Source organism: Pinus tabuliformis, chromosome 5_1 (genome assembly GCF_031772625.1).
Source record: "Pinus tabuliformis cultivar Carrire ecotype Pingquan chromosome 5_1, CPIR1, whole genome shotgun sequence".
In the NCBI taxonomy this organism is placed as follows: Eukaryota; Viridiplantae; Streptophyta; class Pinopsida; order Pinales; family Pinaceae; genus Pinus; species Pinus tabuliformis.
In genome coordinates, this window is record NC_142305.1 from 216,298,917 (window position 1) to 216,325,559 (window position 26,643).

The 26,643-nt window shown below is 36.4% G+C and overlaps 1 protein-coding gene across 1 annotated transcript in view; it reads right to left on the reverse strand.

Moving 5' to 3' along the window:
- Positions 1-1,603: 1,603 nt before the first annotated feature.
- LOC149164171 (FKBP-like peptidyl-prolyl cis-trans isomerase family protein) overlaps positions 1,604-26,643 on the reverse strand; it is a 50,892-nt gene continuing 25,852 nt past the window's right edge. The window contains exons 3-5 of the mRNA XM_089431983.1: positions 3,250-3,359; positions 2,234-2,376; positions 1,604-2,049 (exon numbers count right to left, since the gene is read on the reverse strand). Coding sequence (XP_089288109.1) covers positions 2,007-2,049; positions 2,234-2,376; positions 3,250-3,359 — 296 coding nt within the window. The 3' untranslated portion in view covers positions 1,604-2,006. The remainder of the gene's footprint in view (positions 2,050-2,233; positions 2,377-3,249; positions 3,360-26,643) is intronic.

Consider the following 26,643-nt stretch of genomic DNA (forward strand, 5'->3'; position numbering starts at 1 on the left):
GAAATCCATTTTAGGATAATAATGGGAAAGATCCAGTGCCTTTAAGCAATGAGTGTGTAACCCCCCGACAATCATAAGGACGTATATTTAAACCCTGACTTTCACCAAATCAAAATCTTACATGTTTTCGGTTGTGAATACTTTTCAAGTTTGATAACACGCTAATATGCTAAAAAGGAGTTTCTTCAAGTGAGCTTGTTATAGTGGACCCCTTCCATACAGCAGCAACTCTGTATGCAGTTCAATCAAACTATTGTTCCATAAGGGACCACACAATGCCTAAAACCCCAATCTTTGCATTTGGTTACTCGGCAGTCACCCTGGCATATATACGATCCCACAAATCTCGAAAGGAAATGTTCAACATCTAAGGAAATAATACCCCGTCTTGTCACCTATTTGTTCAATGTCTTTTCCCCAGGACTGTTTGGCTAGAGCCGTCTCAAAGTTACAATAAGCAGTTTAAGTGAGATAAAGTATCAGTTCTGGAATGCTTGGAAGCCCAATGATAGCGCTAATGCTTATTATAAAGCAACTTCCTCGCTATGTCTTGTGGGGTCTGTGGTTAACCAGAAACAAACTGATCTTTGAGTGGAGGGAGGCACAGTCGGGAAGGCTTGTATATTTAATCAGACTAATCTTTGCTGAAGGTAAGAAAACTCCTAAACTAATAACTCAAAGGTTACTACAGGACCTTCTTATAGACTTCAATGGGCCCTGGAGCTTCTTCGATGGTGCCCGTCAAGGCATGCCAAGAGTATGTGGAGAAGAGGCCATTCTTCACTTGAATACTGTACACTATTTCCAGTGAAATATGGGGCTAGACAGGGCACAAACAACTGGGCAGCTAACCGAGGTGAGTCTTCAAATCTGGGGGACTCTTAAGTTTATGGCAGATTGGGCAGCAGGAAAGAGTCATATCTCGTCATTAACACTAGGCCCCATTTAGGAAAGGATTCTGCTACTAAAGGCACAGTTTGAGGAGATCACTTTTACTCATTTACAGAGATCTTAATCAGAAAGCCAATCAATTGCTTAAGCAAGCACTGGTCCAGTAGAAAGGCACGCAGTGTCAAGGTCCATTTGGAGGTTGTCACCCCTACACTCTTCTAAAATCTCACAGGTCTCCTGAATCTTTTTGGTTTCATGTACAGGGTACAGAATGTGTTTGTTTAAGTCCCTTGTTGAAAAAGGGGCAGAGAGAAGTAGTAAATTAGTAATTTGAAAGGATGACTCTATAATTCTGTTAACAATGTGTAAACCTGCATAGCATAGACAGTTTGAGTTTCTGAAGGTTTGTCGGGTCTGGTAGTCAAGAATTAAGCCAAAAGGCTGTGACAAAGTGTATTTTGATTTCTACGTCGAAGTATCAAATACATGGTTATTTTCTAAGGAGAAAAAATACCTCGACTTGCTAAAACAATAACCACCATACTAACAGGACTATAAACAGATCAAATATGTACGCATACCAGTATTTTGTCATAAAAAACTGCATCCTTCTGTCAATCAACCACTTCAAGCCTGAAACAAAGCTCTGTAAAGATTCTGAACTAATGGAAGGATAATGGTAATAAGAATGCCTTTGTCAAGAAAACACAAGTTTTAATGTATAACATTGTTTTCTCGTCCCATTACTTTATAGATATGTTTAACATGTTTATTTACCCATAACTACTACCAAATATGTCATGTTTTAACTTGATTAAACCCAACATACAGACTTATAAGATGCCATTATAGCTGTTTCTTGCAGGTAATAACTCCGCAAATGGATTTCAAGCCACAATTTCCAACATCATAACTCTCTCAAGCCAGTTATTTGCAAAGTTTAGGTTCCGATCTTTTTCTATTTACACACTTCAACCATCATATCATAAAAATCCCAAAAGCACTTCAAGCTGTTAAAGTGAAAGATTTTCTCTGTAGTAATGGTGTCCATTCCTTAAGATGCCATGATGCTCCTCCAAACAAGTAAATTAATTCCATGAACAGCACACCATGATTCAATTTTTTCGCCCTTCTGCCAAAATTATGTGATAGCCATGTCTGCAGCAATTCAAATGGCAGCAACAATATGTTACCACTTATATATCTAAGCAATATATGATATACACATAAAAGATATACAATTTTGCATAAGAGCAAGGCTTTAACAACATTTCAATATGCCCAATATATTTAACATTAACCAATATGGGAAAAAAATGACAAATGATAACAGTGAACATACGTTGATTTGAATGGAGCACTGGTAGCTCCAACGGGTGTGTTAAAGGCTACCTCCTGAAAAGGTCCTGCCATCTTCCCTCGAGGAAACCATCCAAGATCTCCACCTTTTTTACCAGATGGGCATTCTGAATACTCAGCCGCAACCTGTGAGCAGATGAAGAAAACTAAAATGAGATTTGTGCGGATTTAAGCATTCCAAAAAAGGCCAGACACAGTTAAACAGCCAAAATAACTATAATCTGGTTTTGCTTGCTTGCATAATTCAACCAAATACATAAACTATTTATCTCTACTTAATAACCACAATCATATTTTTAACATTAGATTCAATGCCATGCTTCTTTAAGCAAGCGTGCTACAAAACTAGGTTAGGGTCCAAGAATATTATAAAAAGTCCAGAAGGAAAATTACTGACAAATAAAATATTTGTCTGTATATTTATAATTGTCTCAAGGATATTATATAGCACAAAAGCCACAAAATGAATTAGGAAATTTTATAACTAAAATGTTCAACTACAGAAACAATATCTTCAAACCCAACATCCTTGATTGAATCTCTGATTAAATTCTACTCTATGATAAGAGATCGTGTAGACCAGGTAGGTCTATAAGGATGTTAAAAGCAAACATAAACATAAAATGTTGATAAAGAAGAATGAGCAATGGATACAAGTTCCAACAATACCTCTGAAATTGAAATAGTCAACAGATTTTCAAACCAAAGTAGAATTAATATTTTTTCAAACCTCAAGGTCTATAAGGATGTTAGAAACAAACATAAACATAAAAAGTTAATAAAGAAGAATGAGCAACGGAATCACAAGTTCCAACAATGCCTCTGTAATTGAAATAGTCAACAGATTTTTAAACCAAACTAGCATGAATATTTTTTCAAACCTCAAAAAGCAGACCAACGGTTTGTTTGATAATTACAAATTAATTCATGCCACATAAATACACAAGAAATAATTCCAACATCATATGCAACAGACTTGTTCCGGTTTTGAAAGCTTACCTTTGCAAATTCAGCGGGAGGCACCTTATCTCCATTGCTCAACCAGCCATCCTGCAGTTTCTTGTATGCCTCGTTGACTTTCCCTTGTTTCTCACATAGAATATGCCTTGCTGCATAAAAAATGACAATAAGCACCTTCCGTCTCTCTCTCATATACACACACACGCAAATTATTGATGCCAACAATATTTTGCATGGAAAAAAGCACATTTCCCCACAATATTTCAAGAAGTCAATCACACAGAACAAAGCTTCCCCTATATTTGAGATTTGAGGTTTCTACCCAACGTCACACTATTCAATTTTGTAGTGTGAACAGCCTTGAATGTAGGATATTCAACTTACTTATGGGGGATTGCCTATCTTCCACCTGATATAACATTCTGAAGCGGGCTCTTTACAACATGATTGCATCTGCTATCTGACAGCCATACAGGCCTACATTGTCTTATAATTTTTATTTTTTTTTCTGTACTTCTATATCTTTTCTTTTGCACTTAGTTTGGAGAGGCATCGGGATTTTCAAGGTCTTGGATATAGTCAATTATGAAGTTCCATTAAGTTTTAACCAAGTTTCTGTTATCCATGGACGCTCAAATAATCCCTTTCCTTGTATCCTATGAAATATTCCAGTACATCATTTTATAAATTTATTACATTTCTTAAGCTAGTTTGTAGTTATTTGATTTTATTATTGAGTTAAAAATTCAGTTGACGGTTATGAATGAAACAGATTTGAGATAATAGATTGCTCCCTTCTTTTGTGGTCTTTAGTTTCATACGTTTTTTATTCGAAAACCAGCCCATTACAATTTTTTCTATGCTAATTTATAGTTATTTTCAGCCTCTTAATACAAAGTTATTGATCTTAAATTGAATTTTGTCCATAAAGTTCCCATCTTTGGAATTCTATGGAAATGGTGTTGTCTCCCCAGATGTTCCCCTTGAAGAGAGAACTATCACAGGGAATCAATAATCCACTTTCAGTCCCACAATGGCTTTTGATCCGAAGGGGTTCAATGGTCAACCCTGATTTTGCTCAGAGGCCTTGCACACAGTCACCTCCAGCAGTGCTGTTGTGTATTAGATTTGGAGTTACTGGATTTCACTGAAGCACACATACTCTAGTTTTGCAGTTGAGCTCAAAAATGAAAAAATCGTTGTTATGACAGTCATCTGAAAATAAACCAGCCAAGAGAAAAACAAGAAATAGCAGGTCACAAAGGGAAATGGACAGGACTAACTCGTGATCCCCTCCCATTGGCACCGCTATCTCAAACTACAAGACATAAAAATATGCAGGTGGAAGATACAAAAGAACTCAATTCTTGAAGGAAAACACAGCACCATGAATTTCAGAGAGGGTGGCAGTCCAATCATTCACAAGTTTGAGAGAGAAAAACATAATGGGGCTTATTCCTGGGAGAACAACTCAGCAGTTCAAATAGTCTCATAATACAAATAAACCATGGGTGAAGCTCAATTTCAATAGGGTATCGCCATTTATTAACAAATAGGACAGTAAATCAGAATTCAATTACCTTCTTTTCAGTCCACAGAATCCTATTACCTCTCAAACCTGCACTTCAAATGTTACAAAATCCCTTAACCAAGTGCAACCTTAGATGAACTTAGGAATATTTGCCCACTGTAACCACAGCAACTCTTCCTCTCACTTTAGGCAAGTTCTTTTCTGGCATAAAGGAGGAAACCCTAGAAAACAGATAGTGAATTACCAAGACCAGTGTCTATCCAATTGGGTGATGGAATCAAGATCAAACTGCAAGAGGGTTTGAATATGACAGAAGGTGTAATTAAGCCATTCACTGACGTGCCCTAATTAGTCCAAAACAGACTTTTAGATTATGCAAGAAATGTAAAAGCCCTTAAACAAGATGCACCATCAAAACCATGAAATTACATCCAATTAATAAAGTGGACAAGATAAGGACAGCCGTAGTATGAAACCCTAGATGAAGTGGACCAAGTAAGACAGACATCTTATTGAATGAACAGCCAACAAGACATCATTTCTTCAAATCTGATTTCACAAAAATATCAAGAGGACCAAATAGGTCACACCCAACCTGCCTTCTTAGCTACAGCAGCTCTCAAAAATAGAGTGAAACAACCCTGACCAGAAAATGACAAGAAAAATCTTTCAACAATTCAAGGTAACATCAAGGATTAACGAATTTATACTTCAAGCTTGGACGATGGAGAGAGTTAGGGTTTCGTCAAAAAGCTGTGAGGAGAACTGCGCCTGCACCTGGCTTTGGACAGCCTCTGATGCTCATGGCGAGGGGAGCTCGAGCTCTGTTGCATGTATGGCCCAGACGTGGCCTATTCTGGGTCTTTTCAGTGGATTATTGTTTTTACCCTGCTCTGTGTCAAAGGCTGCAGAAGGCAGTTGCGACACTGACTCAGTAGATTTTGTCTCTATCTGGGCCCTGTCTTTGATTGTTTCCTGGTATCAAAGTGCACACATGAGTCCCTTCTGGTGTATGGATGTCGACTTTCCAGAATCGATGCGACCGTGGAGGGAGAGGCTGACAGTTTTAAGGTTTGAGCTCCTTTTACTTGTTTGTTCATTGTTTGATGAATGCTCTGTTTGGCATTTTCAACAGCTCGCGGTGCTTAAGTTGTCCAAGAATGCAAATGTAGTATGCCTGAAGGCTCTTTGATTACTCTTGACTTGGGATATTTCGATATCTATTTGTCTTATGTTCTATTCATTTTGGAGACCAAAGACTTCAGAAGAAACTTTTGACTTTCGTTGACTGTAACATCTCTCTTTTGGTGTGACGTTGACTTGAAGTTGACTCGGGGTTTTGACTGTAATTTTGGGCCGAGTTTTTGAACAGTTCATTGGCATTTTCTGTGGTGACTACAGTGCTATTTTCAGCCTCCTATAACAATGATCTCAGGCCCTAATTTCGGCCTTGTTGAGGAGCTTAGTACAGTGACATTGAAATTGATCTTTGACTGGTGTTGCTCATTGAAGACTGCTTTGATTTGTTGGAACTCTTTGATGTACTTTTAATGGACAGAATCTCTCTCTCATAAGGAAAGAATTTTAGGTTTTCCCCTTGTGGGTTTTGCCCTGGCTGTGACCCTAATCTTGGTGTCTCTTGTCTCTTGTTTATTGTATATTGTTCATTATCTACTGTGATCTCTATTTACTGCTCTTGTTGAAGAAATAATGGTTGAAGCTTTTCATGTATAGCTACTTGTTGATTAAAGTATAAAGAAAGAACTAATTGCATCAATAGAAGTAGTTATCAATTGTGAAAAACTATTCTAGTCATTGCAACACTAGAATTTCAACATGGAATCAAAGCTTTGGTGAGGGAAAAGAGCAGAGAGATCATTGTGAAGAGCACTTGAAGAACACTTACAGAGCATCTTGAAGAGCACTTGAAAGATTTTTGGGTTTTGTCCTCTATTGTGACCAGCAATCTTCATCATGAATTCTTCCTTCATGAAGACTGAAAGCAAGCTTGAAGGAGCCACTAACTACAGGGCTTGGAAGGCAAGGGTTGAAATCATTCTTGAAAGGAACAAAGTCTTGGGAATTGTCACAGGTAAAGTCACTGAACCATCTGATCAAGCAGGAAAGGAGAAGTTTCATGAAGATGATACTTTGGCAAGAAGCATTTTATTGGATTCTGTTAGGGATCATTTGATTCCCTATATTGTTGAACATAAGACTGCTAAAGCTATGTATGATGCCATCATTGGATTGTATACCATTAATAATGTAAATCAATCCATCAATCTGAGGGGACAACTTCGTAATATCAAAATGACAAAGAATGACATGGTGGCATCATATTTTGTTAAGATATCTCAAAGTAGAGATCAACTCAAAGCTATTGATGAAAAAGTATCTGAAAAGGAATTGGTAGTTGTTGCTTTGAGTGGTCTCCCTAGATCTTGGGACTCATTTGCATTAGGTATTAGCGCTAGAGAGAATGCCCCAACCTTTGACAAGCTATGGGCAGCATGCACTCAAGAAGAGTCAAGACTCTATTCTAGAGGAGACATTGAAGATCCAAGTATAGAAGCATTTGCAGCTCATGCAAAGGGAAATAAGAAGAAACCAAATTTTGGCAAATTCCAAAGAAGTGTTGGTAAAAGACAAGGTCCAAGATCTGCTTCAAGGAAGGATTCTACCTCTCATAGAAGACCTCCTCCTCCCTCTCCAAATAGAAGAGATAGAAGAGACAACAAAGATAGTAGAGATAGAAATGATCTAACAAATGTTCAATGCTTTCGTTGTCAAGCTTATGGTCACTATCAAGCTCAATGTCCTCAAAAGAATTGAAGAGATGATTATGAAAGGGATGATGATTGTAAAAGAAGAAGACATCATGCATCTGTTGCTGATCTAAATGAGCCATCATCAAAGAGGAGGCATAAGAGAAATGATTCTGAATCTGAACACTCATTTATTTGTGCTCTTACAGGTTCCATTGAAAATCATGATGAAATTTGGCTTGTGGACAGTGGTGCTTCTAGGCACATGATTGGAAATCGTGATCATCTATTTGAATTACTTGAAAAGAAGTTCACTCAAAAAGTCAAGCTTGGAGACAAAGGAAAATAAGAAGTCAAGGGCATTGGTACATCATCCTTCCAATTGGAATCCGGAGGTAATGTATCCATTAACAATATTTTATATGTTCCTGGTCTACAAGAGAATTTTTTGTCCATATCATCTCTTGAAGACAAAGGGTATAGAGTTTCTTTTGTTGATGGACAAGTCTTAGTATGGAAGAAAAATGCAACCTTTGAATCTGCTGAAGTCATTGGGGTACGAAATGGAGGACTATATCATCTCTTTGGTCATTCATTCCAAGCTATTCTTGACAATACTACAGAACTTAGTGAGATTTTGGCATAGAAGGGACACTCATATGCACTACAAAGGTTTGGGAAGATTGAAAGATTTTGTTAAAGGGAGTACCTGAACTTAAGACAGATCATGATGAGTGATGCAAGGATGTTGTTCGAGAATGACAAGTGTTTGAATGCAAAACCCTTGCCAATAGTTGTTAATCCTACCTCGATATAAAAGGTTGAGAAATTGTTGGGCTTATGAATTGATTGCTAAAAGATCTGACATTTTGATGTTGAGGCTGATTTGCAGGTTGGATTCTAAAAGGACTCAAGACCAAGAGGGAGTTGTCTTGATCTCAAAAGATAAGTATCTTGTGTTTCTCTTGTTGTTTCAATTAAGACTGACATTGGACTGTTTATGATTTGTAAAACCCTAGGTTGGGTTTGGAGAAAAAAATCTAAGTCTAATGAACCTAACCCTAATTCCTTGTTAATGATATGGACTCATTAATAATGATGTGGATGATGATATGGACTCCATGAGGATGTTGATGTGGACTCCTTAGTAATGAATGATGCGTACTCTATGATGTTGACAATGTGTACTCCCTGTTGATGATGACAAGTACTCTTTGCTAACAATGATTGATGACGTGGATGATATGATTGGACTCCTTGATGGTGATCTGAACTCCTTGATGCTTACTCTTTGATGATGATGATGATGATGATGATCTAGATGTTGATGAAGTGGCCTCCTTGTTGCGGACTCCTTGATGATGATCTAGATTGAACTCCTTGAATGAATTGCTCAATGATGATGTGCACTACTTGATGATGATGAAGATGTGGACTCAATTTCTTGATGTTAATGATGATGTGGACTCGTTGATAATATTTCTTGATGATAATGATGATGTGGACTCATTGATGATAGTGACTTGATCTGAGAAGGCTAAGATCAAGAGGGAGTTGACACACTCTCAAAAGATAAGTATTATCTTGATTGTTTCTATTAATTATTTCATTATGAGTCTCTTGGCTTGCTTGGTTGTTCTTGTTCTTCCATAGCCTCCTAGTGAGGTTTGTAGGTACATAATGGAGACTGCCAAGATGTGGCAATTGTTGAAAATGACGGAAGAAAAAAATGACAAGAAGACTTGTGATAGGCCTTGTACTCAGAGGGAACAGACAAAATTAGTCTGATTGAAGAACAAAGAAGATATTTGTGTAAGAGGGAGTTGCTTTTGTAAATGTATGAGTCGGGTGATATCTTTGGCACAATGCACTACAAGTACATCGACATCTCCCTAATGAATGATTTGAAAAAGTTGCAAGACTATAATATTGACTTAATTCTCTGAATGGTCCATTGATCTATCTAATGATGCTTGTTACTGCTAAATTCTATTATTATCTACTAGATTAGATTATGATCTGTTGGATTCTACTATGCTTGTTGATGCCTGCTTCTATGAGAAGCAACTTGTTACTTATTGGTTTCGATTATGGTCTATTGGTGTCTGCTTCTAAGAGAAGCCATTTATTATCTGTTGGATTCGACTATGGATACTCACTTTTGTGGTTACCAATGGTTGCTTTTGTGAGAAGCCACTGCTGAAATCTAGTATTGTCTTTTGATAGCTATTGATGTTTTCTCCTGTGAAAATCCTCGGCTGAAGTTGGATGAACTGAATGTTTGCTGAAATATTTGAGATCCACCATGGCTAAATCTTTGATGATGAACTAGTTGTTGGAATGACTGAGAATCCCCTTGATAAGGGAGTACTGATTACATAGCATAATACTATGGACCATTCCTCCTGTAGGTTGTGTGTAGTGAGACATTGTTGTCCAAGAGATGTATTGATGATCCCTCTTGTAGGTTGTGTGTCATGAGACGTTGTTCGGAAGATGTATTGATGATTCCTCCTATAGGTTGTGTACTGTGAGACATTGTTGTCTGAGAGATGTATTGATTATTCCTCCAATAGGTTGTGTGTCGTGAGACATTTTTGTCTAGGAGATGTATTGATAATTCCTCCTGTAGATTGTGTGTCATGAGACATTGTTTTCCGGGAGATGTATTGATGATTCCTCCTGTAGGTTGTGTGCCATGAGACATTGTTGTCTGGGAGATGTATTGATGATTCCTCTTGTAGGTTGTGCACCATGAGACATTGTTCTCCGGAAGATGTATTGATGATTTCTCCGGTAGGTTGTGTGTCATGATACCTTGTGGTTCGGGAGATGCTTTGTTGGTTCCTTTGAGATGGATGTTATGTATCTTTCCTTATGATGAGTTTGAGAGAGAGAACTTGGATTGTGATCTCTTCCTTAAGTTGTGGGCCGTGAGACATATGAATTGGTCAGGAAGATTGATCTTGAGAGAGAATGAAAAACTACCTCCCTAACTAAGAGGGAGCGTTGAAAAATAATGTAGCTATGGTTGGCATTTTTTTATTGAAAATAAGAATGAGAAATAAAATTTGTTGTCACCTACAAGTCGGCTTCAACAAATCCTATATGTCAACCCCATTAGGGCTTCTTGTCGCACAAAATGTCTAGGCACCATGACAACAGCTTAGATCGGGGATTGTCACACTGATCCCCAATCACTTTGTTTGAGTTGTCTCCCAATAGCAGACTAAGGGGGGTAGACCCTATGGAAATGGAAAAAGGAAAGATTAGTTGGGAACCAACCAACCTCGGAGACACAACGAAGCAACCAATACTTGTTTTAGATTGCGCAAGATTTTAAGGATTCAAAATGATTTGAAGAAAGTGATACCAGCTCCTTGTGGAGTCAACTATCTTGCTGTAATCTCCCTTCCTAAATTAATTTGGAACAAGACTAATTATTACATTTTGGGGCCAATTTTGGAGATAGTGGGGCCCATTCGAATTCTATTAGGAGATTAGACTTGGGATAAGTTATTTTGTTGTGGTTAAATTACACATGGGGGGCCACCCACACTAGGGAAATACGCACTCTCTAGTTCAATTTTCATGGAGGTGGTTAAGTGAGGACCCACGATGGAGGTAAAACTGGAGGGAAAAGTGCTCAACGAAATCTATATAAGAAAGGTCGCTCTCCTCATTTCATTCATCTTTGGCATATCGAATTCTCTTTGGTTGCTCGAGCTGCTTAGCCGAGTCACTTGCTATTTAGCAAGAGTTCTTCAAGTGAAGAGCTCACCCTTTCTTTGGGGGACTTCGAGTGCCACCCTAGGAAGGTTTTTCTTCATTTCTTCAGGAGGAGGATCTCATTGTGATTTCCAACGATTGCATTCATCTCTGGGTGGTGCATATTACTGGAGGGCACAGTGAAGAGGAGGTTGATTTTGCTTGTGGTGTCTTGTAGTGGATTTTGGGTGAGAGATTTTCCGGAGAGGAGGCATCGGAGGATTGTTGGTATTTGGGAGAGTTTGGAGGTGGAGGAGTGTGCTACCTTGCAGGGTGACTTTCGAAATTCCTGGGCCAGTGCAGAGGCAGCATTGGGTGCTCACGTGGAGGGTAGAGTATTAATATTTGAGGCTGAACTTCACCGTGGAGGTTAAGGGAAATATTTGGAGAGGTGATTGCTGCATTTTTGGAGCTTGGAGGAGGATTTCGTTGGTGTTCCTTGCAGGCCGTATTCCTTGAGCAGTTTGGAGGGCATAGGGCCTATTGGAGGCAGAATTGGGAAGTTCAAAATCCGGCCAAACCATTTTTGGGTTTTTCTAGGTTTTTGACAAGGATTTTTCTAGGTTTTTGACAAGGATCCCAGATATAAAGTTTCAGAATTTTCTGAGCACGGAAAGTGGGGTTTCCAGACGTATCTTTGCAGTAGACAGTCCAAAATTTTTGGGGATTGCACAGTGCCTTTGGGGGTCAATTTTGGAAGGTCAAAATCGGGCCAAACCATTTCTGGTTTTTTGTGGGTTTTGGTCAAGGAGCTTGTGGCTGAATTTGTAGCATTTTCCAAGCAGCAGAAGTGGAGTTTCTTGCAGTTCCTTTCCAGCCAGAAGTGTAGTTTTCTCGGCAGCTGTAGTGTCCTATTTTTCTAGTATAGTTTTCTCACTCCTATCAAGGGTTATATATATATGATAGGTTGATCACTTGATTGAGGAATAATGTTTTACATACATAGTTATATTTCCTTTTATGTTTATGTATGACAAATTGATCATTAGACTGGGGAACAATATTTTATATAGTTATATTTCCTCTTATATGTGGCATCATTGGTTATCTGTATTAGATGGTTTTGGTTAAGTAAAATGTTATACATACGTTTTTTTTTTGTATTTGATTTATGAAGCAGGTGTATGACATGGATGGTGATCCAAGATTGAGACACATATAGCCATGGATTCTCATGGTTATGCGGAATAGATGGTTAATTATGATTTATAGTTGATACATGATTTGTGTGATTATATATATATAATATTGTACTAAGCAGGATGTGGTAAGGTACCAGGTCATTTTCCAACAAGGATGTTCAATTATGAATGACTGTGGAAGCCATGCACCATTCTGGGTAAAATGTGATTAAGTTAATTTCATTATGAAATTCATTTGATTCTTTTGATCTATGAGATTGTAATGTGTGCAGGTCTTTGAACAAGGTCTTACCAGCGAACCATCAGATGGGTAAAAGCTCACAATCAGTACCATAAGGAGAAACGCAAATTTTCAAAGCACAGTAGATGAGAAGGCATGGAAATTAGGGCGTGGAGTACTAAATCCAAGAAAGTTAAAGACATGGAGTCTTGTATATTTAAAGCGCGGAGTCCTAAATATTTAAAAAAGATCAAGTTGTGGAAGCTTGGATCTTTGGAGTAGATCAGCGCGGAGTCCTCAATCTACTAAGGCACAGAGATGCATGAAATAGGGGTGCAGAATCCCTATTCTCCAGAAATAAAAATACTACTCATGGATGAATTTCCTTAAATAAAATTTCATTCTCACAATTCTAGAATGAATTTCTAAAAATAGAAAGTCATGTCCAGCATCTCAAACACGACTTTCCAAAAATAGTAAATCACTTTACATAAATTGGTAATCAAGCAGAGTTGAAGAAAAACGAATTAACTTATCATTAATCAATCCTAATAGTTCAATCTTGATTGAATACTCAATATTATTAATATTATTATTATCTTTTATGGGACTATGATATTATTATTAAAAAGGAATTACAAGTCAATTTTATCTCCTCAATCAATTCACACATCTCCTTCATGACTCTCGTGGCTCTATGTATCTCTCTCTCTCTTTTAAATAATTCATTATACTCTATTTTATGCACTCATCAAAGAATGGCATATTCCTTTTCACTCATTAAAAATATGTCATAAAATATTCCTCTTACACTCTCTTTAATGCATATGTTACACTCTCCTTAACTAAGGCATGCATACCTCTCCTTAATGGCATAAGTTACACTCCTCTAAATGGAACCCAATGCATGCACATTACTCCTCCTTTATGACAAAAATTGGTTGCTCCTCCTATATATGAGTCTCATGTATTCTCACTTGGGAATGAAGAGGCCAAGAGTGGAAGAGACTTGAGGAAAATAGTGCCAGGGAGAGATATGGAGAGTAGCCAATTGCTTCCATAATAAATCTGAAATTATTGTTAAAATCTTAAGATCTCTAGCTATTGAGGTTGGCCATGAGTGGTATTAGAGGAAGTAAAAATTTGCTTCCTTAGTTTGCCTTGCAAATCTCTCTACTGTTGTCTTTTGGTACTGCTTGTGAGCTTTTGTCGCTCGGGGGTTCCAGGAGGAGAAGTTCTTCCTGGATATGGGTGGGAGGAAAATCGGGTGGTTCACAATGAGTTGGTAAGGATATTGGAACTGGAGCATACTCTCATTGGAGCTGGAGCATACTTCCATTTTTTGAGTTGTATAAATTCATTGCCAGGTATGTTGACAACATTATATTGTGTTTCTTTTTGTAGTTCATTACATGGTTTTGCTTATCTGGTTGTTGATTGAAACTTAGATGTATATCAAATGCTGCACAATAAATGTTGAAGGAATTTTGCAATAACTGTAGTGTATTTTATGTAAGTTTTTTTTTTGTATAGTTTCATTGCAAGTTGATTGACATCATGTCTTAATGGCTAAAGCATTCAGGCTGCTATGAGTTTTATGAAAACATGTTAATAGCACAAAATTGGGTTTTCCTTCTCTTTTTACAGTTTTAGATAAGTTTTCAGAGTATACATTTGACAAAAGAGATAAATGAGATAGTATGAATTTGTTTTTGGTTGTGGTTTTAGATAATCGCATTTCTGGGCGTTTCTATTTCGATTTATTTTAACTTCAAGGGGTATCTGTACCTTACAGCCATGTCGCCCCAACTTTGATTTCAAAAAACAGAGTTTCAGATTCCGGTTCTGTAATCTTCTATATTTTACAGATTTGTTGTTGTTGCCTAGTGGTTTGTCTTGCTACTTTTTTTGTAGCTGTGATTTACGTGGTAATCTCTTTTTATGAAATCACTTTGTTAAATAAACTTGGAATTATTATTTTAAAGTATCAATGGTTAATGCATTGATAGTTTAATAAACTTGTGACTGCTTGTTTGATAGTTTAATAGTTAGCAGCTTGTTTTGTGACTGTTAACTGTTATGGTTGTAGCTACATTGTTGCGAGCTATTTGTAAAAATTCTTAAATATTTTAGTCATTATGTGCCTAAATTTTTGTATATGCAACAATCAAAATGGATGACAGTTCTACTTATGTATTAGGTTCACTTCTTGGCATTACTGACAAAGAAAAAGAAATTATGTAATCTTAGATTCATGTTAGTTAATTTTGGTGAAATCGCCTTAAGGGTTATGGTTGTAAGTGTTTGACAAAATGCCTCAATGGTTGTACATTTCATGCTTGCAAACTGTTTGACATAATGCTTCAATGGTTGTAACTAATTACACTATGAATTGTCGATAAAAAAGACTAAGTAAATTTAGGATTTGCAACCAAGGTGTTTTTGGAGATATCTCAAAGAATAAGCATGATGGTTCCATTGAAGTAAAAATCCATGGAAGGCAAATTGGTTAGGTGAAATGTTGTAATTGTTAGCTCACATATGAATTCATAATAATTGGAAACCACTCCTTTAGAAGTTGAATTATCTTGTTTTTTTTCCCTTCGTTTTACCAAAGAATTCATAGGCATATTATCTAGAACAAAATCAAATTAGTCACTCTTAAACACTCTCAATTGCAATAGAATGAACAATTAGCTTATTGGAAATTGTGGTTTGTAAATATTGATATTATTTATCCCACTAGAGTCGTTAGGTGAAATGTTGTAATTGTTAGCTCACATATGAATTCATAATAATTGGAAACCACTCCTTTAGAAGTTGAATTATCTTGTTTTTTTTCCCTTCGTTTTACCAAAGAATTCATAGGCATATTATCTAGAACAAAATCAAATTAGTCACTCTTAAACACTCTCAATTGCAATAGAATGAACAATTAGCTTATTGGAAATTGTGGTTTGTAAATATTGATATTATTTATCCCACTAAAGACTCTATCATTAAATGTGGTTTTAAGACTTATGGTTGTAAGTTTTGGATCTTGAAGAACCATGACCCTATAGCCTTAATGAGAAGTTTAATATTACCATGGGTTAGTTAGTTAGTAGAAATTAGTATGTAGTGTAAAGAATACCAATAAAAATAAAAATATAGATATATAACCTTGCATTAACTTTTACGTCCTAAAAACTTAAACTTAAATAGCATTTTGAGTCAGCCTTAGTATAATACTGATGGTTGGCAACGTGGGACCTTACAGCAACGCAGAGCATTAGAGGAGCAGACATTTTCCAGTACTTGATATCATTGTCTCATCACCTGGATTCTGTCATGCTTGCCACTGAGGCAAGCCCAAGTGCATTCATCCATACTATTTTACTGTGCCATTGATTAATAAAATGGCTCAGCTTGTTCTACCTCTGGAGTTTTTATGAGCATGTGTTGTTAGTTAAAAAAATTGTGTTGAGAATCGTTAGTCTTATATATCACTGCTTGTTTAAGTTTGGAACACTACACTTGCGAAGAAAATAAGGTTCAAGTAAAGGATGGGAAACTTTTGCTGAAAAGACTCTGTTGTCTCATATGCAAATGCAAAACTTAAAACTATGTGAAAGGTAGGGACTTAGTTAATTTTAGTTAGATGAGGGCCTAAAATTATTTCTAAAATATGTCTTAAATGTTACTTAACTTCAGGCTCAGAAAGGTGGTGATCTAAATGCGAAAGCAAGTACTTATACCAGCACTGCAAAATGTAAAATCTGCACAAATAATTACTAAAATGCACAATGGCCTGAAATGTAAAATCTTGGAACAAAACACTTTTAAATACAAAAATTCATTTGTATGAAATACTCAATCAAGATCATTAGAAACATAAGTAAAACTAGATTACTCCTACTTGCACAAGCATGTAAAAACAAATGAACTTCAAAAATTAAACTAAATGTTTTAAACTCATATCACAATAATGAAATATCAGTCTAGTAATATGTTCTTACATCAAATGTTAAAACCAGCAATATATTCTAAAACAACAGTCTTTTAACCATGCAATATTCAGAAATTTCTATGTATAACAATGAAAAAATTTAAATGACAAACAGATAACTACAATTCATAAAATTTCTGAGTTTAATTCTTTCTGATCTATTGATGTATTTGATCTAAAAACTCATAAATAAACTACCGAACAGTAAAACAATTTTCAGAAATTTGTTTGCAAAAGTTACTGAAACTAACTTCTATTTCTGCAATTATACAGCAATAAAAATGTAAATTAAATCTACTGCTAAATTCAGAAAAATTCTAAGTTTGATTATTTTTTATCTATTAATGTATTTGATCTAAAAACTCAGAAATAAACTACCGAACAACAATAAAACAATTTTCAGAAATTTGTTTGCAAAAGTTACTTAAACTAACTTCTATTTCTACAATTATATAGCGGTAAAAATGTAAATTAAATCTGTTGCTAAACTCCAGCTAATTGCAAATCTATGTCAGTATTAACCTTGTTTTCAAAATGGAATGAGGAAAGGTTAGAGGGTGTGCACCAGTCAGCCCTTAGGGGCCTGAAGACACTTGGAGGTATGCTGCTCGAATCACTGGAAATCCTCCAATTCCAAATGCCAAACTCAGAAAATTTTGAGAAAAGATTGTTAAAATTTTTGGGAAATTTTAGGATAAATTTAGAGAGAAATTATGGTGAAGAAGACTACAAAGATGAGAGGCCTGAGGGTGGAATGATAGAGGTCGAGAATTACACTGGAGATGGCTAGCCCTAGGCCTCAAGGCCCTAAAAAAATTGCCCACGATCCTTCTGAAATTTCTCCTCAATCTGCAAACAAAATGGAGAAGCCCTCTAGGGCTCAAATCTCTCTTCGGAATTCACAAAAATCACCTGCAATTTTCAGATCTTTTCCCTACACAAATAAAAGACAGATAACCCCAAAGCACGTATATACAAAAATATGAAATACCCAAAACCCCAATGAATCAGAAATTTTTTATTTATATATCTACAATAATATTCTATAGATCTAGCAGATCAAAACCCTTTATTAGCCAGATTTAAACAAATTTTGCACAATATTTAGAAATAAATTTGAAATTTTAAAAAGACACAACGCCAAGAAAAACCCTATAAGTAAGATATTCAATAAAATGACTTCAGAAATTAAAAAAACAATAGGCTCTTTTAGATTCTGCAAACTGAGATTCGGTCCAGCTGAGGACTCCCCCAAATGCCCAAATCTTGAATGATAACTTCTGCACACTTAGATCTAATTGTTAGATTAATAGAGATTTAAAAATGATCATAAAATCATCAAGAAATAGAGATACTTGCTACTTCTATCAAATCAAAATGATATTCTAAAAACCCAGAAATCTGTGCAAGATACCTGTACACAGATCAATACGCAAAGGCTATTAACCAACAAATGCAAATAAAAGTAGTGAAGTATTAAGAACAATATTACCACATAAATTTGAAAGAGGAACACCACGATTTGAAACCCCAAAGTCTTTGCGTTTTATTAACCAGAAAAAGTTACAAGAGCTTTCTTAGAGCAAATACACGATTCAGAAAATCGGATCAAATAATGAAAAGAGGCCTCTTATTTATTAAAAAAAAATCTCCAACAGCTAGTTGGTTTGATCCCCATCAAAGCAATTTCAATCGTTGATGAAGATCAAATGATCTCTTAATCATCAATGTTGAAATAAAGTTACTTTTTGAGGAAATTCGAATTTCACTTTTAATTTCCTTTTAATTAACTCAAAAATTATTATTTTGAGTTAATTGCCGCAAAAAGTTGACTTTGAATTAACTACTATGGCCCAAAGGTTCAAAATATCTTGAAATTTTCAATATTCCCTTGGTCAGGGACCTCCAAAAATTAAAAACTTTAAAACCCACGAATTTTAAATGTAGGAGAATTTGATTTTTCCTAGGACCTAAATTAATTACATTTTTGGATTTAGCATTTTAATTTATTTTAGCCATAATTTTAATTAATCGACTCATGAGGGGATTATTAATTTTTCCAACCCTCTAATATTTAACCATGGTATCTAACTATGAGGGACCATGCACTAAATATCTTTTACATGAAATATTACAATTCTAACCCATGAAGGGGGAACACCCGTTCGTTATAGACCCTCAATAATTACCTAATTCTGAGACAAAATATGATCTAGTAGACTAAGTGAATTGTAATAAAATAATCTACCAACAAATAGTTAGAATTATTCCCAAATCACTTTTACAGAGACTCGATAAATAACACTTATACTCATTTAAAATCCACCCTAGCTTTGAGGTGAGGCTAGAGGGAAAAACTTTGCCGATCATATGTGTTTAAAAACACACATGAATCAGTGAGACTAAAAACCACCTAGGATAGAAATCATTATCGAAAAATAAATTTACCTAGGTTGTTACATACATTTGTCTTACTAGAATCATTTACATTACAAAATGCAGAATGGGTTTACAAAACTCTAGTGTAAATATCGTTGATAATGATGAATCTGTGGATCATCTTAATGCTCGGACATGATGGAAATCCATGCGCGAAAAAATGTACAGCTATGGGGTAGTTGACATGGAGTGGTCAACAGGGCTATATGTGCTCGTTGGCTCTCATTTGATTATCATTGAATCATCAAGTTCGCTCTACAATCTCAGAGTTTATCCACACATGCAAAGATCAGATAAAGGACTCATTTCGACTGCGTTAACTCTTTTCTTCAAGGCTCTTTGACTACTATTGACTCGGGATATTTTGACATCTATTTGTCTTTTGTTCTGTTCATTTTGGAGACCAAAGACTTCAGAAGAAACTTGACTTTCGCTCACTGTAACATCTCTCTTTTGGTGTGATGTTGACTTGAAATTGAGCAAGGGCTTTGACTATACTTTTGGGCCGAGTTTTTGGACAGTTCATTGGCATTTTCTGTGGTGACTACAGTTATTTTCAGCCTCCTATGACAGTGATATCAAGCCCTAATTTCGGCCTTGTTAAGGAGCTTAGTACAGTGACATTGAAGTTGATCTTTGACCGGTGTTGCTCATTGAAGATTGATTTGATTTGTTGGAACACTTTGATGTACTTTTGATGTACAGAATCTCTCTCATAAGGAAATAATTTTGGGTTTTCCCCTTGTGGGTTTTGCCCTGGCTGTGAACCTAATCTTGGTGTCTCTTGTCTCTTGTTTATTGTCTATTGTTTATTATCTACTGTGATCTCTATTTATTGCTCTTATTGAAGAATTAATGATTGAAGTTTATGTATAGCTACTTGTTGATTAAAGTATAAAGAAAGAACGGATTGCATCAATAGAATTAGTTGTCAATTATGAAAAACTACTCTTAGGATGCTTTTTCAAGTTTGATTTAATTACAACATGACATGTGTCCACTTCTTCCTTGAAGTAGTCACTCCAATTATGAGGATAATGCCTCCAAAATTGTGAAATGCTTCATAAACTCCTTTTAACATGCTTTGAGTGCCCCCTTGAGGAGTGTGTCCTTATTTATGGGTGGATTGAAAATTCATGATCAAGCAAGTTGAAATACAATTCTTTTCACTTTTAGAGTAGAACTTCAAGCGGAACACTCCTCTTCAAGAGACACCCTTTGACCAGACAAATACTTCTACCAAGGCATGGTATCATCCTAACCAAGGGCACCTTCCTTTGTCCTCTTTCCTTGTTGCATGTCATGCTCCAAGCCTCCTCCAATGTGAGACATTTTGCTCCTTTGCTTTCGAGTGCATAGAATCAATCCAGTATGCCATTTGTCGTCCTCATAAAAAAATGCCATTCCTTGATGGTTTGATCATGTCAACAATGCCTCATGGCACCTTCTCGTGTAAAGACTTTGCCTCCAAATATGTAAAAAAGGCCTTGAACAAATTATACTTGCCGCCAAATATCTCAAAAGATGAAATATGCCTCAAAATGCGTGGAATCTCCTTCATTAGTGTTTCTCCTTTTCTTCAACATGCCCTAGCCACCTCCTTGAAGAGGGCATTCACCCTCAATTAAGCCTTTAACCAAGCGAAAGTGAAAATTAGTGCCATGTAGCCTCCCAAGTAGGATAATTCTGACCCGTTTGCTTACCACATGCCATCCTCTAGACTCCTAATACGATAGGGCATTCATTGTTATGATCCTTAACACAAAAAAATTGAATCACAAAAGAGATCTAGATATGAAAACTCTTATCACATACATGATATCCAAGAATACCACATAAAATCCCCTTTACTTGAATATATAAAAATACCTTTAAGGTAGAGAAACACCTTATAATTGATGCTTTATGAAAGGAATCCACTCATATTCACTTACACCTTATGGTTGGGTGATCTCTCAAGCTACTCTTCAAATAAAATGAACTCCACGCCTCTCATAGGGGCTTCATCCTTATTTATAACTAACAAGCGAACCCTAATCATAACAACCTCCTCAATACATAGTGGACCTTCTTTAATGAGTCCCAATTACTTTTATTCAACACTAACTACCATAGTGGACCTTAATAATAACAAGAATATTGCACCTAGTCCACCTTAAAATGAATAGCCTCCATTATTACTACTCTAAAATGGGCCCTTCAACCCCCCATTACATCCCTAGGGAGGATCTCCACATTGCATCCCCCTTAGAAAAGCATTGCCCTCAACACTTGTTGTGAGGTGGTAGAATCAAATACCAAGGTCCCATGGATGGGTGTTGTTCACACTGAATTTGTATAGAACCAAGGCCCTGTGTACAAATGCTAGCCACCATGCTAAAATAGTCCAACAAGTTACACCATAAACTTGGGTCCCATGTATGAGTGTTAATTGCCATGTTGAAGTATATAATGTTCCATGTGCAAGTGCCAACCATAATATTGAACCAATCTAAGGAGCCCATCCATAAGCATAAGCATAAGTCCCATGGATAAGTGTCGATCATAATGTTGAAGTAATCCAGAGAACTAGGGTCCCACATACAAATGCTAGCCACCATGCTGAAATAGTACAACAAGCTCCACCATAAACTTGGATCCCATGTACGAGTATTAATTGCCATGTTGAAGTAGCCAATGTTCCATGTGTAAGTACTAACTGCAATATTTAAGCAATCCAAGGAGCTCATCCACAAAACCATCATCCACAAAACCATGTCCCATGGATGAGTGTTGATCGCAAAGCCAAAGTAATTCAAAAAACCAAGGTTAAGCCAAAAAACCAGTGTCCCATGTACAAGTGTTAATCGTCATGTTGCAATGGCCAATGTCCCATGTGCAAGTACCAACTACGATATTGAAGTAATCGAAGGAGCTCATCCATAAACTCAGGTCCCATGGGTTAGTGTTGACTGCAATGCTAAAGTAAGCCAAAGAACCAGTGTCCCATGTACAGCTAGCCACCATGCTGAAATAGTCCAATAAGCTCCACAATAAACCTGGGTCCCATGTACGAGCGTTAATTGCCATGTTGAAATAGCCAAGGTTCCATGTGCAAGTACCAACTACAAAACTAAAGCAACCTAAGGAGCTCATACTTAAACACGAGTTGTAGGTCCAAGAGCTCACATTGACTCCCCACTGGAAATACTTGAGCTCAATACCCGGTTGAGAATGGTGCTCAAAATGCCTAACATGCGTAGAAAATCACGAAATTTTGCAATTGCTCCATGCACACGTCTTAATTTTTAGGAGTTTGCCCCAAATTTTAGGAACTCATCCTATTTTTTAGGAATTAGCTCCTAACTTATAGGAATTGGTTCCTTAATTATAGAACTTGTGCATGCTAAGGAAAAATTGCTTCCGATCTCTTTGACTAAGGCACAAGTCAAAGAAGGACCTTTCTCGCTACTATTTTCAACACTCCCTCTTAGCGAGGAAGGTGAATCTGGAAGAACCTTATCCACCTGGATCTGTCTCTGACACTACCACGTTCTTCGTTGTTGCAATTGCTCCCTCTAAACTAGAAGACTTCCCTGTTTGCTTCTGCGAAACTTGATCTGTAGACCTGTGTACCTCTATTCTATGGTTGCTTCAGAAGTTCTTCTCCTATAATGCTTGCACTCAACTTTTGTTGGTCTTTATTATGTTCCCACGCTCTAATACAATGTAGAAAATCCACAAAATTTTGCAATTTCTTCAAGCACACATCATAACTTTTAGGAGTTCACCCTAAATTTTAGGAACTCAACCTAATTTTTAGGAATAAGCTCCTAACTTACAGGAATTGGTTCCTAACTTATAGGAATTTGTGCGTGCTAAGGAAAAACTGCTTCTGGTCTCTTTGACTAAAGCACAAGTCAAAGAAGGACCTTTCTCGCTATTATTTTCAACAATCTCTCTTAGCGAGGAAGGTGCTTTTGGAAGAACCTCATCCACCTAGATCTGTCTCCGACACTACCACATTCTCCATTGCTGCAGATGCTCCTTCTAAACTAGAAGACTTCCCTGCTTTCTTCTACGGAACCTGATTTGAAGACCTGTTCTTTCCCACCATGTTCTGCGAGTCCATCACTTAAGTCATAAGTGCCATGTACCTTGTGTACCTTTGTGGCTACTTCAGAAGTTCTTCTCCTATGATGCTTGCACTCAACTTCTGTTGGCCTTTATTATGTTCCCATGCTCTGATACCATGTAGAAAATCTACGAAAATTTGTAACTACTTCATGCACACGTCCTAACTTTTAGGAGTTTGCCCTTAATTTTAGGAACTCGTCCTAATTTTTAAGAATTAGCTCCAAACTTATAGGAATTGGTTCCTAACTTATAAGAACTTGTGCATGCTAAGGAAAAATTGCTTCTGGTCTCTTTGACTAAGGCACAAGTCAAAGAAGGACCTTTCTCACTACTATTTTCAACAACATGGTCAAGAGGATCCAAATATAGATCTAGCCATATCCAAAAAATTGCCCACATAAGTGCAAAAGGTCAAATGTGAATCAAGAAAGCACACTACTACTAAAGAATGGCAAACTAAAAACTAGTCATAATTGGCTCTTGACTTCCCTCCATGATGTTCTCTACGTAAAGTGGAGTAGTGTCATCAGCTAAAAGGTGATAGTAGTTTTCATCCAAAACATGATAGTTATCCATGTATCAATCATCACAAGCATCCTCTAAAGCATACCAAGTATATCTTTCTTGGCTATACTCTTAAATTGATGAAAGGATATATGGTACCAATAATACGGATCTCTTCAAATTTATGGAGTATTTGTTTCATATCTTGGTATCCCTTGTGCAAATCTTGGAGAGATTTTCTCACCAACATTTGTTCCTCTTGTGGCACATTCCACTAGATTACCATTATTCACTTCCATTAAAGTTTGACAATAGAAATTTGCAAGGGCTTTCATGCATTGGATATTGATCACATGCATAATATATAGTGTCAAATCAAAACCACAAAAATGTCCTTTCCAATGGTATTAATCTAGTGGTAATCTGAGCACCTTGTAAAAGGATATCAACATTGTAATCCATGTGGTTATCACAAAAGACCCTAAAATAATTGATTTTAAATTGGCAATATCTTCATTTCCAAACTCCCATTTGGATGATCATTTTCTGAACTTGCATGATTTTCCAAGAAGAACTCAAATATACAACTAGTTTCTTGAGATTCTACTCATAAAGCTACAAGAACTGATCTTAGGGTCATGGCCCTCTTTTGTCCCTTTGCAAATCTAAAAAATAGGGAAATATTTCTTCTTTTTTGGCCCAAGAAAGAGATCTAATATTACATGTTATGATCCTTAATCCAAGAAATTTAATCACAAAAGGCCCACGGGATGTAGAATAGACGGTGATGGGATGTATTGTTAAGTCACTCTGTGATGTGTAGGTCACTGGTTTGAAACTTTGTGGGAAAAATCCAGTCATGTTAAGGGTTGATGTGGCCCAGGCCAAGTATGATCCCAAGGTGATTTTGACGGCTTAGATACCCTTGGGTCGCGGTTTCTCAAGCCAAAGATTAAGCTTGTAGTCATCTCTGGAGTACACAAACAACTTGACAAACGAACAAAAAAGAAATTGAATCACAAAAGAGATATCTAGATTTGAAAACTTTATCACATACAAGATATCCAATAATACCATAGAAAATCCACTTTACTTGATTATATAAAACACCCTTAAGGTAGGAAAACACCATACAATCGATCATTTTATGGAAGGAGTCCACCTTGTTATGATCCAAAACCCAATAAATTGATGCATAAATGATCTAGAATTGATCATTATATTATTTATCATCCATCTCAATGCTTTTAGAGTGGAAAGGAAGAAGGAATCAACTCACCTGACCAGTTTTACCAATTGGTTCCACTTTGGCGATTTAGGTTTTGAAACCTTCAAAAAACAATTCGAGGCATAGAACAACGATTTTTTTTTTTTGGGGGGGGAGGGACTCTACCGCTTAAGTACTGCACCACCTAGAATTATTCTACGCACAGATACCTTTCCAACAGTGCAAGAATCACCTCAATTAGAGTCTATATGCAAAACTCATACCACCTGGAAGTTGACCTTCCAGTTTTTACCACCATGATTCGAGAGGATGCCACATTATCCCCCATTATTCATGGAAAAAGGCTAGTCACATGATCATGACGAAGAAGACTCTAGAAAATTCGATATTGTAATTCTAGTTATGAGTTGAAGAGTCAAACTTAATAACTAGTAGGTTATTGGGTTCTACATAATTATAATTTGCATCCATATGCAATAAACAATAATTAACAGATTCTGAAATCTAAGGAGAAATAAAACCTCATAGTATAGATTTCAGATTTTCTAATATATTTTAGTAGATCTATTGTGACAAATGCCAAAATCTAAGGAGAAACAAAACCTCAGTGTATATTTCATATTTTCTAATATATTTTAGTAGGTCTATTGTGACGAACAATCCAATGGAATATCCACAACAATTTATGAATCAATAAAAAATATATCTAGATCCGAAAACTCTATCACATACAAGATAACCAATAATACCATAGAAAATCCCCTTTACTCAATTATATAAAATATCCTTAAGGTAGAGCAACGCCTTACACTTGATCCTTTTATGGAAAAAATCCATCTTGTTCGCTTACATCTTAACGTTGGGCAACGTCTCAATGATCTACGCTCCAAATACAATAAACTTCACAACTCTCATAAAGAGGCCCCCATCCTTTATAATTAATAAGAGAACCCTAATCATAACAACATCTTAACTACCTAATGGGCCTTCTTTAGTGAGGCAAAATTTCATTTATTCAATACTAACTGCCATAGTGGACCTTATTTAATAACAAGCATATTAGACCTAGTCCACCATATACATTGAATGGCCTCCACTATTATTACTCCGCTAAGGGCCCTTTCTCGCCCCCCCCATTACACTCCTAAGGAGGATTCAGCAATTCATGTTCTAGGGTTCCCTTCCTGCTCATATTAGCAATCAATGCAGTCTCAGGCCTTTCCATTAACCTATGAACAAGGCTCTATCAATAATTCAACACAAAGGTAATGTAATACATTTGACCAGACCTCAAGACATGTGTTAAGTGTGCCCAAATGGAACCTTCTAATGATATGTGCCCCAGTAAAATCCCCCATCGAACCATCAATACTCCTCCACACCTTTACCCTTGCCCTAGTTAATGAGTAGTTTTCGTGAAAGACACAACAAAGTGCATAATCTCCAAGTGTCTCGCAAACTAGAATTGCCATAAATTGCAAGGGTCTTCTATGGTGCTCAATGAGAGAGGCAAGCCTATGAAAATGCAAAATGACACATCATTTTTTGGGGGGTTAACAAATCATATGGTTCTAAAAACAATAATAAGGGAGCAAGTCACAAAAGTCTACTAGTATGCACGAGGCATTACAAAATTCATGGTTAAAAGCTTCAAATTCAAGAAAAAATAGAGGCAAAATACCAAGAAACAAACTTGCCATTAAATGACAAATCCCTTGCTTAAAGTATC